General features: G+C 38.0%; 1 protein-coding gene across 1 annotated transcript in view; it reads left to right on the forward strand.

The window, feature by feature from the left end:
• Positions 1 to 16,936, forward strand: part of ATP6V1H (ATPase H+ transporting V1 subunit H) — a 111,174-nt gene that overhangs the window by 15,653 nt on the left and 78,585 nt on the right. Inside the window, exons 4-8 of the mRNA XM_063450428.1 lie at positions 3,697 to 3,796; positions 5,285 to 5,374; positions 7,196 to 7,309; positions 9,608 to 9,712; positions 14,877 to 14,930. Coding sequence (XP_063306498.1) covers positions 3,697 to 3,796; positions 5,285 to 5,374; positions 7,196 to 7,309; positions 9,608 to 9,712; positions 14,877 to 14,930 — 463 coding nt within the window. The remainder of the gene's footprint in view (positions 1 to 3,696; positions 3,797 to 5,284; positions 5,375 to 7,195; positions 7,310 to 9,607; positions 9,713 to 14,876; positions 14,931 to 16,936) is intronic.

Below are 16,936 nucleotides of genomic sequence, written 5' to 3' on the forward strand. Positions count from 1 at the left end.
TTTATAGGCTTGGTTATCTTAGCCTGACTTTCTCCCTTTTAATGTATGGTAGGACTCTCTTTGATATTCTCTATGGCTCATCAAACGGCCTCTAGAGTACACTTGTGGTGCTAGTTGCCAACACTGTATCTGATAAGCACCGGGCAGTACTGTTCATGCTAATCACTCAGTTTTGTTTTTTTGCTTGACATTTCTGCTTTTATCGAATACTGTCTTGGTTATCAATCAGGAAAAGAAAAACCACACTAAGTACATAAACCATCTTGAAAACTTGTCATATTTTCATGACAAATATATTTTAGAAAAAATTAAGGACCACATAATACTAAATTGGAACAGGAACATGTAAGATTTTTGCACAAACCAATTTATTAAAAACAAAACGGCAGAATCCATTTCTAACTAAAAGTTTTTTTTTTTTTTTTTTTTTTTAGCACAAACCACAAAATAAAAGCAATTGTTTATAGGCTGTGCTGGCACTGTCATAACATACTATCAGGCTCACGTTACAAGCCCCATGATGCCGTCCACAGCAATATAGAAGGGTGGCCGAAGCTGGCAAGCACTTGTTTACTACGGAGATTCTGAGTGGGAACGAGTGGACCTGCAGTATTTTGAAATGATGTTGCTCTGAAAACAAAGTGCTGAAGATGTTAATGTGTTTTTACTTACCTTTATAACCACTGTGTTTTCCACAGTGTGGGTTTTAAGATTTGTCACTTCCTAAGGAGCAAAAGATTTGTACAAAATTGTTCAAGTGACTAATTACTGCCTTTTGTTTATATATTATCATAGGTTTTTCCCATATCACGCAGTCACGTGTTTGTGGGAGTTATAACATCTACTTTTTACCTTTTTTTTTTTTTTTTAATATTTATTGAAATAAATCTGATTATAAAAGATTACCGTATATATATTTCCGATAGAAGTGGGCCTGCAGGTTAATCCTCTAAAAACATTTTCTAATCCAATGAAGTATAAAGGCTTTATTAATTCAGTGTAGACGGCAATACAAGCGAGAATGTCATAAAGTATTGCAATGCTGAAATGTAAACTTTACACCTTTTTGAAATGTGCTATAAGACATGGGGACAAAATGAATCCGCTAACAATACACTCTGCAGAATAGTTCATAGATACAGTTCTGAATGTGCACAGTTTATACTGTATACTGTTAAATGTGAGTGGGATAATGAAAGTAAGGGATCTGTAGAAATCCCAGCTGGCTTGGACTTATTCTTAATAAATATGGTCTTTTAAATCTGAATCACAGTATAGATCACTGCAAGTTACACTAAGCCTTACAGAGTCAATATATATTTTATTAAGGTCCTTAAGCCGGAAGGCAGAAGCATATTTTAAGGTGTATAAGATAACTATAACACACGTCTCACGATGAATTGGTTAGAATTAAAGAAAACCATGCTTCAGACGTACAATTAGTGCATGGGTCGTATAATTGCACTGTGAGGGCCCTGATCTTGGGCAAACTTCAGACATATACTTTCTGGTCTGCCTTTTGGTAATTTAATTCAACTTTTCCATGTGCTGAAGTAATGGCAGCAGCTAAAATAATTGTTTTCCAATAATACATGGTTCACCATTTCACATTATTTTGTTAAAAAATAAAATTAAAGAGACACTATAGTCACCAGTGCAACTACATGTATTCCTGACCCTATAGTGTTAACACCACCATTTAGCCCCTCTGTGCCCCTCATGCCTCCATAAATATAGTAAAAATCTTACTGTATTCAAGCTAGAAGCTGTAACTCTGCATGTGGTTTGCCTAAAAAAAAAAAAAAAAAAACAGTCTGCTGACATCATCAGAAGTGGTAGCCTGATCCAATCACAATGCTTCCCCATAGGATTGGCTGAGACTGACAAGTAGGCAGATCGGGGCAGAGCCAGCATGATTCAAACACAGCCCTGGCCAATCAGCATCTCCTCATAGATGAATTGAATGAATCTCTATGAGGAATGTTCAGTGTCTGCATGCAGTGGGAGGAGATACTGAATCACCGGATGCTCGTGCACAGCAGATCTGAGTGGATGGAGGCATATTATGCCTCCATCAACTCCGAAGTCCCTCTGGTTCACTCTGAATGACTGCAACTAGAGGTGTTCCTAGCTTTCAATGTAAACACTGTATTTTCTCAGAAAATACGGTGTTTACATGAGAGACTGCAGAGAGCTATAGTTCTCACCAGAACAACCTCATTAAGCTGAAGTTGTTCAGGTGACTATAGTGTCCCTTTAAAAAAATACACTTGCATAGGCTGAAAAGAGACATGTCCATCAAGTTCAGACTTTCTCTGCTGTTCAAACATCTGTACAGATGCTGAATAAACCACCCCGTCAGGCAGAAAATCCACATTTATTGTTCTTACTGTAAAAAAAACAAAAAAACTTTACTTTGCCATAGACTAAATCTCCTTTCATCCAGTCTAAATGCACCACATGTCCTATTTAGTCCTGTTTAGGAATATATTTCCACATAATATGACTTCTAATGCTTAGGCCTGTTGTACTGCTTAGTTCACTTAATACTGACTGATAAGTGTGAGCCAATCTACTTGACAGACATATGACTGTTTTGTGATCTGTAAAAATTTAAATTTTACTTTATTTGCTATTACATTTTCTAAAACATCCATTCCGAAAGAGCACAATTTAAAAAAATATATATATTTTATAGTTGATATATTTGTGCTTCTTTCTACTATTTATAGTAATTCTAAAGCGAAGTGATAAATGACAGTTAACATTTCACTGGATCCCACATGGGCGTACTGCCCCTCAATTTGCTCATTCTTTTACTTTGATAAATATGGCCTTTATATATTATCGCTTAAAGCACAATATATGCCTAATCAGTCATGCATGAAAGACGACATCAGAACTGGCAAGAATATTAATTGAGACCCTCTGAATAGATATAATATTTTTTTTTTTTTTATTTTTTTTTTTACTAATTTTATCTTTCCTTCTCTGGTATACACTGACCCGGCATGTCACCAACAGATAAAGTTGGCATGTTCTTACTGTGTGTCACATTCTTCTGCTCCTTTTTCTATAATGTTATTGATGTAGTCTAACATCACTAGGGGTGGCTGGCAAGTATGATTTCCATCTACTGCAGAAACTGAAAGAGAAAATCATGTCAATGTGCGAGATTGTCAGGTTGTCCCCAGTGTGCGCTGTCTTTTATTTATATTGTAGGAAGACACGATTTGTCACTTAAAAAGTGTCATTTTTAAGCTGCATGGTCTTTTTAATTTCCAAGGCACAAAAAATAAATAAATAATTGATCCTGTAAAACAAAAGAAAGTTTGGTATGCTTGACACGGCCTCCTGTGTGGACACGTTTTAAAAACGTCTTCTAAAATTTGCTTATTAAACAAACAAATCCTCATATGAATGTGTCCTGATGAAAGAAAACCCTTCCATGTTCTTCTACAGCGTGTAAAGACTTTGAGCTGTGGTGTTTAGGACAGTTATTCGACATGGTCAGACTGTCTTTTAAACTCTGAGTTCTGCTTCCTCCTTGCAGGACGTTTGCACACAGTGTCTGTAAGAATGTGCTGTATAATGAGCTGTGGTTGCTATGGTATTTGCTATTTCCCTTTAAATAGTTGGATACTTTCATTTGCCTTCAATAACATGTTTATGGTATGTTCTCACTTTCCCTTTTAGAGGCCAGATGATTTCTGGAGAAGATTGTGAATTTATCCAAAGATTTGAAAAATGCCGCACTGAGGAGAAGCAAGCAATATTATCCAGCGATGGAAATCAGGTATATTGATAATTAGCTCTCAGTGGACAATAAACCCTGCCATACCTCGTGATCCATAGGTCAGGTGGGACAGCATTCTCAGTGTTTTGGAGCCACAATGAGTTTCTTCATTAGGTCACGTCATCACCAGCGACTTATCTTTAGCAAAAGTGTTTCTCACAGTTGCAGTGGTGATGCGCAAGTGGCATTAAGAATCCTTAGAAAACTCACTGTAGAGTATTATGAAAAAAATATAGTCAGCACTTTGCTAGGCTGCATTTCATTTATTTATTGCAATGAAAAACTAGACCCTATACTGAGCGTGTATACACTCTTAACACCATAACCACTAACCTGTATTGTGCCAGGAATGCCCCATTGCATGTTGAATGGTTTGACTTCTTACCTGGGGTCCATTGGGAGCTGCTGTAATGGCTTACCCGAGGTGGGAGTCTGGTAGGCAGAGATATATGCTCACCCTTGCAATTAAACACAGGCCAAGGTGGTCAGGTAAGAATTCACCTGGCCTGGGAGTCTGTGCATGGGGGCAGTGCAGGATATTGCTCCAAGTCGCAGTACAGGCAAGGACACAAGCAGGAGAATCGTCAAGGGTAAGCCAGAAGTCAGAGGGTGCCATAAGTCAGGATAAACAAGGGTAAGCCAAAGTCAGAGGATGCCAGAAGTCAGGATACACGATAAGAAAGCCAAGGTCAGGAGCCAACTGGAGAACACTGGATCACAAATACCAACACAGGAACCAAAGTCAATGAACTGACACTGCCCTCAGAGAGAGGCAGTGTTTTATAACTAGCTATACAGGTGGACCATGATTGACAAGAGCAGTCACAGGTTAAGTCAAGCCACCAGTGCTGGAGACATGGCAGGGCTAAGTTTCAGGCCAAACCAAGAACTGAAGTGGCTCAGAAGCAGGAACACAGGCTTAGAGCCATATAGCACCCAGGTTCAAATCCCCTGTTGGACACATCTGGGGTGACCTCGTCTGGATGTCACGGTGAGGACCGTGACAGCTGCTCCCTGCCACCTTTTATCCACTTGGAGAGTGAACTGTTCCTGCTGAGGAGCCTCTGTTAATTATCCTGAGCTAAGCCCTGAAGTCCTCTTTGGCTCAGAGAGTCAGCTGACTGCACTCGGCCAATGAACTTAGCCCTGCACAACCGTGCTTAGCTCAGACATATAGCTTCTGGCGCTGTGTCTTCTATATTGGGGGCAATGTAGTATTTATAGTGTTTGTAGTGTTCCTTCAAGTAATGTTGTGTTATTTTAACATAAAGTTTACTCATACGTTGTCCACGTATCTAGAGTTTGCCTTTAAGTGTGTAATGAGGCTTTTTTTGCTCCTTTAGACTGGTAGGGGATGAAAATACTGGCTGTCGTTTTTTTTTATAATTTATTTAATTTTTTTTTTAAATTTAAATCAGATTTTCTTCCCTGTCATTTAAGTAGATATTCAAATTTAATAATTTCTGTTATACTTTTGACTTTTTATAGTGTGCGAAAACCTTTATCAACTTGATGACACACATTTCCAAAGAACAAACGGTGCAGTATATTTTAACCATGGTGGATGACATGCTTCAGGTATGTTGTTATCCTTGAGTGGTACCTAGTATTGAATTAAATTAGATAAACCTACACCTTACTGTATAGTTTGGGACACAAGATTTTTTTTTTGTTTGTTCGTGTGTCTGTCTGTGTATATATGTGTGTGTGTATGAGAATTTGTGTTAGTTTATTCCTGTGTACCCAGCCCCCATTTGGCAGTTTTGTTTGGTACTACTTTGGAGTCCTCCTTTCTTAAACTAGTTTCTGAGTTTACGCTCTTAAACAGATTGGGATAATTTATTTATTCATTTTTAGGTATTATTTGAATTAATCACCAACATATTATTTATCTGTTCAGTTCTTATAACACATGCCAGATGTTAGAAGATATATCTCTGTTTTATAATAATATTTAACATAAGGTCCCCTAGTTTGTCCAGTATATTACTTACTTCTCCTGGCCTGAAGGTGCAGTTTGGCTCACTTTCTTGTTACTTCTATGTTAAAAACAATGAATACGCTTTGCCGTCACTGTGAGACTGGGCTGACTTCCTTTTGCTTATCTTTTTGAGTAATGATGTCACATTAATTACTCGGTAAGCGAAAGGACAGAGCTGAGATACTAATTAATGTGATTGATGTCCTTCCAGTACTGTGGTTATTGTCCATGCATTGTGAACACACATTACAGAATAATGATATAACTCTTTTGCCATGATCACTTTATAAAGTGAAATGGAGAGCGAGAGAGAATTAATATATATAAACAGATTAACAAGGGGTACATTTCTACTCGCCTGGACTACGTTTTCAATCGCCAGCGCCTAATCATTATTCATCAGGTTAATGGAAATTGCAAAATTGTATTTATTTATTGGGTGTAAAGGTTTTCCTGCCTCTGAAAGCCATTACTGCTGCATAACCTCATGGATTGCTATTCCTCGTCAATTCTGTTTGTGCCATGAAAATATAGGCAGTTATGATCCAAGTGTTTCTGTTATAGTTATGGCTTGAAAAACGTTTTGAGCTGGGTTCTCCGGACCATATAATTGTTTATCTTTTTGTACAGTGTTTCTGAATATGTTATGCAATTTATCTGTAATGGTATAATATTGCTCCAGGCTGTCCAAGTATCCTAGAAATGAAGCTCACAAACATATGCATAGCCAATGTTTTTATCACTACAAATTGCAGATATTTTAAGATATTGGTTAAAGGTCTGTCAGTTATTATTGTCCATAAGAAAATGTTTATTTTTAACACTCCAACAAATATGCATACTTGAGAATCTAATTAGAGTAGGCACAGAAGACAAAATTATTAAAAAAAAATTTAAAACTTTTTAATTGTTTTTTTTTTTTTCTGTTGTGTCATAAATACACAATCCTCATTTAAGCATCAGACCACCAAAAGGTTAGCTACTGCGCAGATATGAAAGCTATTTGGAGTGTCATCAGTGACCTTATAGCTTGATGAAGGTTAATTAATCATTGTTTTTTCTTCTGTTCTGTAAAACCAACTGCCACCTTAATATTATTTAATTTTAGAATGTTCTCAAATGGTACCTGCTTTTGGCAGATTTCTTGGATATTTATTAATTAACCTTTTGTGATCAAGCTGATCATTTTTTAGCTTTATTCACTAAATAGTGAGACAACGGCTGAATTGTCAATTGCTAATGTTGATCTTTAACAGCTGTCATGTTTAAATATATTAATAAATCTCAAATTGGCTTCCTGCTCATCACATTTTAACGTTTAGTAAATTCCTCACCTCTTTATTTTATGTGTACAGTCTCCTGACATCCCGAAATGAAATATTTTATTGTGTATCCACTTATAATTGTTTTGTTTTCAGGAGAATCATCAGCGTGTCAGCATATTTTTTGACTATGCTCGCCGTGGAAAGAACACTGCGTGGTCATATTTTCTACCAATGCTAAATCGGCAAGATCTGTTCACCGTCCACATGGTAAAAATAACACTGTTTTTAAATAATCGATTATCCACTGTACTGAATCATGCTTATTTTTCAGTAAGATATTTATTAACTATACTGAAAAGAAAAAAAAATATTTGCTTGACTGTCTCATCTTTACTTTCTTAGCTTATTTTACGCTATAATTTCTACCATAGTACTTGTGGTTCTGCTTAATTCTTGACATTTAATTTCCCTGACTAAACTCGGTCACTCAGCAGACCCAAGTCTGGCATCAGGCTTGTCAAATCATGTAAAGATGCACAGGTCCCACAATGAATTGCTGTGCGTTTCAGCGCATGTGTTGTGAGTGCTCAGCAAATGGGCAACCCTGATTGGACATTCTGTGGGTCAGCTTGTCATCTTGGAGCACACATCCTGCAGTACTTCTTGTCCTCTTGATGGATGGCATGGCCCCAGTGACTCTAAATGCATCATTGTGGCACTTGCCTGTTGCTCCGCTCAGTCTTTTTTGATGACATGCTGTACTAGCACTTATCCTACCTACTATATACCTACTACTGGAACTATTCTGCATCTAACTGTTTATTGTTCATTACATAGCTTGCATTTTGTTAAATAAATCTCTCATTACCTTGCAGATAGTTGATTTACAATGTTAAAGGTTTTTTTTTTATCTTAGCAAAGGTTAGTTTGGTGGCATGTGAAGCAGAAATGGCTCTTTGGCTTCATCACTCATGTTTTGATCTGGGTGAGAATTAATGGCTCTTGTAATTAATTCTTAATACTTTCCTTCAGACTTCGTCCACACACTGCATTGCACCCCAGAGTGAATGGAGCGTCTGCTAGCTATTCCACCTCTGAATAATGTTAACCATGTCCCACAATTCCAAGCATGGTAGTGCAGCTGCCCCTGCCACATCTTAGTGCAAAGAAAAAAGTGAAATATAAAAAAAATAAAAATATCCCCCCACAAAATCCAAAAATGAAAGGAATAAAAAGCTGCATTTGAGGATCACCTGTTCTTCAGATCTCCAGTTTATCCTGTGTGTTTTCACCATACCAGGGAGTGAATCAAATATCACATCCAATCAGAGTCCCTAATTTTCCACTGGGAGCACTGGTTATGTCTTAAAAAACCCAAAATTAGTTTTTATAGGATTTGCATTTTATCTGTCAGATGTTGGCAAATGTTTGGAAAGTCTATGCATACCCGACTAGAATTAGCTTTCTTAAAATTTCAATTTATTTTTTATTTTTTTTTATCCACAAATGAAGCTTTTGGAAAGAAACTGGAAGCATCTCTAAAATAGTGCCTAACGTGTGGGTGCTTGCAGTGTACGCATAATTTTCAACTTGGCGGACTACATATGATGCATTAAAGGGACTATAGTCACCAAAACAACTATAGCTGAAATAAGCAGTTTGGTCACTATAGTCCCTTTAATGCATCAGTAGTGTCACTGCTCAATTCTCTGCCATTTAGGAGTTAAATCACTTTATTTCTGTTTGTAACATCCATCAGATGTTAACTTGCTTTACCCTGTAAATCGAACTTTGATCACACACAGGAGGCTCCTGCAGGTTCTAGAAAGCTAATAACGAAGTAGAATTTTGCAGAATGTGCGATAAATTAAGTTTAAACACTAGTTAAACACAAGAAGTGTTTAAGAAGACTGAGATTTACAGCCTTCCCTGTAACTGGAAGGTGTGGCTAGAGCTGCATAAACAAAGTGAATTAACTCCTAAATGTCAGAGAATATAGCAGTGAGACTGTAGGGGCATGATCTATACACTAAAACGGCTTCATTAAGCTAGTAGGGTTTATAGTGTCCTTTTAACCCCTTAAGGACCAAACGTCTGGAATAAAATGGAATCATGACATGTCACACATGTCATGTGTCCTTAAGGGGTTAAAGAGGATTGGTAAGCTTCCTCTGTAGAATAAATGCATATCAAAGTTTATAGGTATTACAATAAATACAGGCAGAATGTTCATCCAGGGGAAAATTCTGTTTGCATTTTCAAGTCAGTCATTTTATTTCCCTGGATAAGATTAACAAAAAAACAATACCTGAGGGGCTGAATGTGATAATCGTGTTTACAGATGAAGCAATTATACATTTCAGTACTGAACGATTGCAATAAACAGGCAGGGAACTTTAAAGTTACATAAACCTTAATAGCTTTCAATTTTGGAGCATGCTATTTGCTGAAGATTCTCTGCATTGAATACTGAAAAAAAGTAATATTTTTGTTCTTTGAATAATATATCTGGCTTCTAGTTAGATGGAAATAAAAGATATATGCATGTTGTTTTTCCTCTTCCAGGCTGCTCGCATAATTGCTAAATTGGCTGCCTGGGGTAGAGAACTGATGGAAGGCAGTGATTTGAATTACTACTTCAACTGGATTAAAACTCAGCTAAGCTCACAGGTATTTTGTTTCACTGAATATTTCTCTTTTTCTGTATAGGATGGAATAGTGATGCTTGTTTCAATAGATGATGTACACTGATTTGTTTTATCTTGAAGTATTGTTTTATCTTGAAGTATAACAATGGATGATAAAAGCAGCTGTTAAATTATGCTATGGCACATTGCCTCCAGCACATAAGAGCTTTCTTGTATGTCTGGTCCAGTATGTCTTGTTCCAGCTTAGTACTGATATATGATACATACTGGGAAGTGGTGTTTTAGTTAACCATTTTATATACCAAATCTCATGTAGAACGTTGTCCACCACCACTACTGCAGACCTCTTGGAGTTTTACATTCACTATAAGGGAAGTGTAGTATTGCTATGGTCATTGATAGTCTAGTTTTAACTAGGCACTACAGTATTTGCATCCCAGTGTAGGCAGAGCAGGGAGGAGAGGGCTTTGTTGCCAGGTCACAGCCATACCCCATTTGAAACCCAATGTTGTCCCAGTGCTCTATTTAAGTGGAATGTACTCTAGATCAAAATTAAATGTTTATAGCTCTTTTACGTCATATACATATGGGTAATATATGAGGGTTAGGCTTCTGAACAATCTGAATGTGTACCATGGCATTAATACACATACAGACGTATATGGACTTGATTTCAAAATGCAGTCAACTCCCATTTGGAGTGTCCAAATTACGATAGCCTGAAACCTCTAGTCTTGTAATTTCAAGTCAGATGTTCTCATAAAAGGCACTCCAGGTAGGATTATAGCACAGCCTACGTTTATAGCCCAGTGTGCTAAATCTTTGTGCAGACACAGAGATTCATCGGTCACATTGAAAACAAAATATACATGAAATAGTATTTCCCCTTCTCCAGTATTTGTATATTATTGCTTTCGAAAAAGAATGTGCACTGCATTCCTAAACAATTATGAGCTCAATTTGCCTATTAATGTATAAATTAGTGACTTGTTGCAGGTAATATAAAGTTCTATCTTAAAAATGCACTGGGAACTGTGGCTATAAATGTTTATCACGTGACATACGTATATAGGAAAGGTATGAATGTGACATTTCTCTATTCCAATAGACAGGATGGCTCAAGAATACACTGGAAATACCAACATTTTAAAAACTTTGGATGTGGCCATTTATGTATGGGGTGTTTTATTCACTAAACTGTGAATTGTAGTGAATTAAAAATCAATTGCAAAATATAGAGTGTGTGTGTCTGTGTGTGTGTCCCCAAATAGGTCATGATGGGGTAAAATTGTGATTGAAAACCCCTTCCACCTGAAGTCTGTGGATAGTTAATACAATGTTAAACAAAAATCTGCACACCAGTCAAACCATAAGACTTGCTTTTCCCACAGAAATCACAAATCTGCAGTGATGTTACTACCGCAAAGGATTCTGGGTAGGCATATGCAAATTAGTTTAACAAACAATCACATTTTTGCCTCATTCCATTTTAAACATGGATTCCTTTGAGTCTGTGTTTGCTGCATACAACAACTTTGAAACACAACTTAGGAAAAAATGCATTGCCAGTGGTTTGCATATGCCCACCCAGAATCCTTTGCGGTAGTAACATCTCTGCAGATTTTTGATTTCTGTGGGAAAAGCAAGTCTTATGGCTTGACTGCTGTGCAGATTCTTGTTTAACATTGTATTGAACAGCTAAGGAAACAATTCTCCCCTCCTTGCCGTTCTCTTTCTCAACCACACATAAATCATGCTTTCCCTACCCTTCAGACTTTCTCCCCAGCTACTGAACAAGAGGTGGCTGCACTTCTCCATTCCTCTCGCCCCACCACTTGCCCACTTGATCCTGTCCCATCTCACCTCATCAGATCTCTGTCCCCTTGTCTTGTGCCTATCATAACACACATCTTCAACTGCTCTCTCTCTTCTGGCACTGTTCCTGCTGACCTTAAACATGCCACTGTAATACCTATCCTGAAAAAAACATCTCTTGACCCGTCCTCCCCCTCTAACTATCGTCCCATATCCCTGCTCCCTTACTCATCAAAGCTTTTGGAAAGACTTGTCTTTACCCGTGTGTCTCACTTCCTTAATTCCAACTCTCTCCTTGACCCTCTCCACTCTACTGAGACCGCTCTTATCAAAGTGACTAATGACCTAATCTCCGCTAAATCCAAAGGTCACTACTCCATATTAATTTTCCTTGACCTCTCTGCTGCCTTTGACACAGTTGATCATGCTCTCCTCCTTCAAACTCTTCAATCACTCGGTCTCTGTGACTCTGTCCTCTCTTGGTTTTCCTCCTATCTCTCCCAACGCTCATTTAGTGTCTCCTTTTCCAAGGATACCTCCTCCCCTCGCCCTGTCTCGGTTGGAGTTCCCCAAGGCTCTGTCCTTGGTCCCCTTCTATTTTCTCTTTATACTGCCTCTCTTGGAAAATGTATTGCCTCTTTTGGATTCAACTACCACCTGTACGCTGATGACACTCAGATATACCTCTCCCCGGCCGTCCTGCAACGTGTCACTGCTTGCCTCTCTTCCATCTCTGACTGGATGTCGTCCCGCTTTCTCAAACTTAACCTCTCTAAAACTGAACTCCTTGTCTTTCCTCCTCCTAATACTGATCCTCCTCTCTCACTCTCCCTTCAAGTCAGTGATATCCACATAAGTCCATCCCTACAAGCGCGATGTCTTGGCGTCATACTTGACTCTGGTCTCACCTTTGAGTCTCACATCCAGTTTGTTGCCAAGTCCTGTAGGTTCCAACTCAAAAACATAGCCCGCATCCGCCCCTTTCTTACGCAAGATGCTACCAAGGAGCTTGTCCATGCTCTAGTAATTTCCCGCATGGATTACTGTAACCCTCTCCTGATTGGTCTCCCCAAAAGCCGTACTGCCCCGCTACAGTCTGTAATGAATGCTGCAGCTAGACTGATTTTCCTATCCAGTCGGTCCTCTCACACCTCGCCCCTCTGCCAGTCCTTACATTGGCTCCCTGTATCCTATAGGAGTCAATTCAAAGTGCTAACCCATACATTTAAAGCACTGAACAATTCCAGCCCCTCTTATATCTCTTCACTGATCCAGAGGTATGCCCCTCCTCGTACCCTCCGCTCTGCCCGCGACCACCTCCTGACCGCTGCTCGCACCCGTACGGCCAACTCAAGCTTGCAGGACCTCTCACGGGCGGCTCCTCTCCTATGGAATAACTTGCCTACTGCCATCAGACTCTCCCCTAGTCTTCAATCATTTAAGAAGGGCATTAAAACCCATCTCTTCAGGAAAGCGTATGGCCTCCCAGAGTAATCTCTCCCTTACATACCTGTCTCTTGCTCTCCTATGGGATAGTGCTTTGCTCTCTCCTCCAGCTCTGCTTCACTCCTACTTGATATTTCCTATCCTAATGTTTCTAATACCCCACCTCCTATAGACTGTAAGCTCATTTGAGCAGGGTCCTCTTCAACCTATTATTCCTGTAAGTTTTCTTGTAATGGTCTTATTTATTGTTACACCCCCCCCCCCTCAAAATATTGTAAAGCGCTACGGAATCTGTTGGCGCTATATAAATGGCAATAATAATAATAATAATATTAACTATATATACATACATATATATATACACACATACTCTATATTTTGCAATAAAAGTAATATATTTATTTATTTATAAAATATTTTACCAGGAAAGATACATTGAGATTTCTCTCGTTTTCGAGTATGTCCTGGGTCCACAAAACATTGCATTGATACAATGCAATATTCATTGCATTGTATATATATTTACAGCTAGGCTATTTTGTTGTTTATGGACTATATGGTCTTGGTTTAAGAATAGAGGGCCAGTTTGTTGGCACATCTGGCACCCATGAGTTGCACTGAATTTAGTAATTTTTTTTCTGACATTATGTTCATCATTCATGGTAGTCAATCTGCCCTGGACCTGCATTTCATATCAAAACGATCGTATTGCAGCAAGACTGGTATTTAGAAATTTTTATTTATTTATTTATTTATTTATTTTCTTCAATTTGAGGAGTCGGTTCTTGTCGGACTTAAAGGGCTAATCCAAGCACCGTGAGCATGTATATTTATTTGACATGGTCTTGGTGGTCACTTTTGAAATTCTGTACATACTGAGATTCACCCCTTTGCTGCTGAAGTTGTAACACCACCAGCGGTGTAATGAGCTGGAGGTTTCGGACTGGCTAAATTGTTTGTCCCTTTACCGGGGAATCGGGGCAGGGTACTCCTGGCATAATGACCACTACACAATAAGTTGTAGTGGTTATGATGCTTGGAGCAATACTTTAAAGGGCATGCCTCAAACAACCTTTAGATTGTGTATACAATTTTCTCCCCATCTATACAATTGCTAGCAAATGTATTGATGGGGAGAAAAACCTATTTAAAGGTAGGTTTTTCTCCCAGCTGTTAGTCAATGCCTCTGCATGCCAAGTCATTGACTGTCAAGGGATAGCTAAAAAGACCTCCCATAGAAGGTTCCCAGTTCACCACCTACCGCATCCATAGCACATACGCTGTTGTTCCTATGGAAACTCCCTACCTGGCGCTTCTAGCACTTGCTAGTGTCTATAGGAACAGAGTGACATGATGTCACTCCATTCGGATGATGGCAACGAAGCCAGTGTGCCAATGTCACTGTGGAGATTTTCCCTGCTTGGGGATGTGTCCCCAAGCATGGCAAATCAAAGAAGCGACCAGGAGGAGCAGAGGTGGGTGTTACATGAAGAGCTAGAACAGAGGAAAAGTGAGTAAATCAATATATTTTACATTAAATGTATCTTTGTGATAAATGTTGTATTCAATGTATATGGGAGCAGTTTCAGGTAATTTTTTTTCATTACATTTTCACTTTAAGCTCGTATATTGTACTGGTCACTGTTTATTTTTATTTTTTATTATATAGTTAGTGTTTTATAGTAGGTTGTGCTTTTCCTGTTTAAAGAGAGACGTAAGATGTGGAATTATTGTAAGTTTTCTTGCTAACATTTCATTCATAAACCATGCTTCAGGATGAATAATGAGCCATTACTTTAGCTACCTGGAGTGTTTCTTTAATGTTTTTACCAGAAGTCTCTTTGGATTTATTTACAATTGAAATTGGACATAATGCACCAACGAGGATTAGTTACTAATCATTTTTTCCTGTTCTTTTTTTAAAGAAACTACGTGGAAGTGGCACTGCTGTGGAACCTGGAACTGTTTCGCCAAGTGATGTGAGTAAATGGAAATAGTGTGTATTAATACTGTCTCCCTGGTACCTAATCATTGGCAACACATGCCATTAATTGCTAATCAGAATATCTGCTGTCTTATGATTTTGCTCCATTGAATTATTCTTGGAGCTGAAAATGATGATAAGTTTGATTATGAACAGTAATACACCCACACTTCTCTCCTGCATTCATTTTTTTAACACAGCACTGAGATCCAGCTGTATCAAACTCAGTGTGTTGCTCTAATGCTTAGCAATAGATTACAGAATTGATTGTGGAGGTGGTGGTGGCAAAAATGATGTATTACAAGCATCTGCGATTTACTTTGAAATATAGTGACAGTACTACCAAGGTAACCTCATAAAAGTTTGTGCTTAAATTTACTGCTCCTTTTATTGTTTTTAAATCTGTGCCGGAAAGAGTCTATATATCAGTGCTTTAAAAATAGAACACTGAAAACACAGAAAGATATAAGCATCAATTCCTTCTTCCGTTGATCATTTGACATGTAATTTGTCTTCAATGTTTTTTTTACAATGCATTCTTATTCATATATACATACAAATTGAATTTACCCATGCTAAGCATATGTGTGGTAGTTTATTACTCAAAATCCATTTTTTCTACCAGCCCACTCTTGTTTGTCTACCTCCTAGAGTGTCCGTCACCCACACTGTTCCTCTCAGTTCGTTTTTTTTTTGTCTGTCATTTCCTCTCCGTTTTGTTTGTCAGCTGCCCTTGCAGTACCACCCACATAGCTTATCCATAACCTCCTGTGTCTTTCTCCATATCCCACCTAACTGCTTCTCTCTCTTTCATTTACCTCTCATTTGCATGTTTTTTTTTTGTCCATATGGAAAATGCGCCTCTTAATTTAAATGATTTGCTTTGACCTCATCATTGTTTAATTTAAAGTGGCTCTGTCAGTCTTTATCTTTTTCTGTTTCAGCGTGTATAAAATCCATACCCCCTTCTCTTCTCTTCTTTTCTTTTTTTTTTTTTTTTTTTAAAATCATGCTTATTTCCAAAATTTAAACATAAGGAAAAAAATAGAATTTTCCTTTTTATATAACTTGCAGAGTTAAAAAAAATAATTGACAAAAGGTGGAGCTCATGTCGAGCTCCACAGCCTTTGTCATCTTTGTCATTGGCTTTCTAGTTCTTTTCTCACCTCCCTCCACTGTCACTTAAGTTCCAGCCGAGGTGAGTCATGAATCCTCTGTTGACTCTTGTATCTTTAGAGTCAAGACATTTCTAAGATGTGGTAGACATGCACTTAATTTAATACGCATGTCCTAGGGAAGGCAGAAGGTGGGTTTTCTGGCGGCAGCCAAATTAGAGATTCTTAGATGGCAGCATTGTGAAAAAGGACCTGCCAGGACTGGCAGAACATTAGAAAAGGTAAATTGCACCGGGCCAAATCCAGGACTTTGGTGGTATGATATTGGGCTGTGTATAGGATATACTATAGTATGCATTAACCCCTTAAGGACCAAACTTCTGGAATAAAAGGGAATCATGACATGTCACACATGTCATGTGTCCTTAAGGGGTTAAATAGTTTACCAGTATGATAGGTATGTTCACCAGTATTCCCCATGTTGGTTTTCTGTATTGAATAGTAATGTTAGTGCACAGTTTTGAGCATCTTTTGTGCATATTGCATTACATCTTTTCATCTTTACTCTGGTTTTCATCTTGGGTTATTTTAATATTAGATTGCCTTATTCTAGTTGTTTAAGTGATCTTTGAGGTGTGAAATTAATTACTTGCCTATTATTTTAGTGTGGCTTTGGGCTCTCCCAATTTGCTGTGCCATATAATTTTTTTTTTTTTTTTTTTACATTAAATGTAATTCTTTTGTGTGCTAACCTTTCAGAGGAAACAGGGGAGGGGGGCGTTAATCTACCTTCATAAGTGGAATTCTGACAAATTTACTACGATCTATATCTTTTGCTTGTATTTACAGAATGTATTGGTGATATTAGATGCATTCATATTTGCAT

This window comes from Pelobates fuscus, chromosome 4 (assembly GCF_036172605.1).
Source record: "Pelobates fuscus isolate aPelFus1 chromosome 4, aPelFus1.pri, whole genome shotgun sequence".
Classification (NCBI taxonomy): domain Eukaryota; kingdom Metazoa; phylum Chordata; class Amphibia; order Anura; family Pelobatidae; genus Pelobates; species Pelobates fuscus.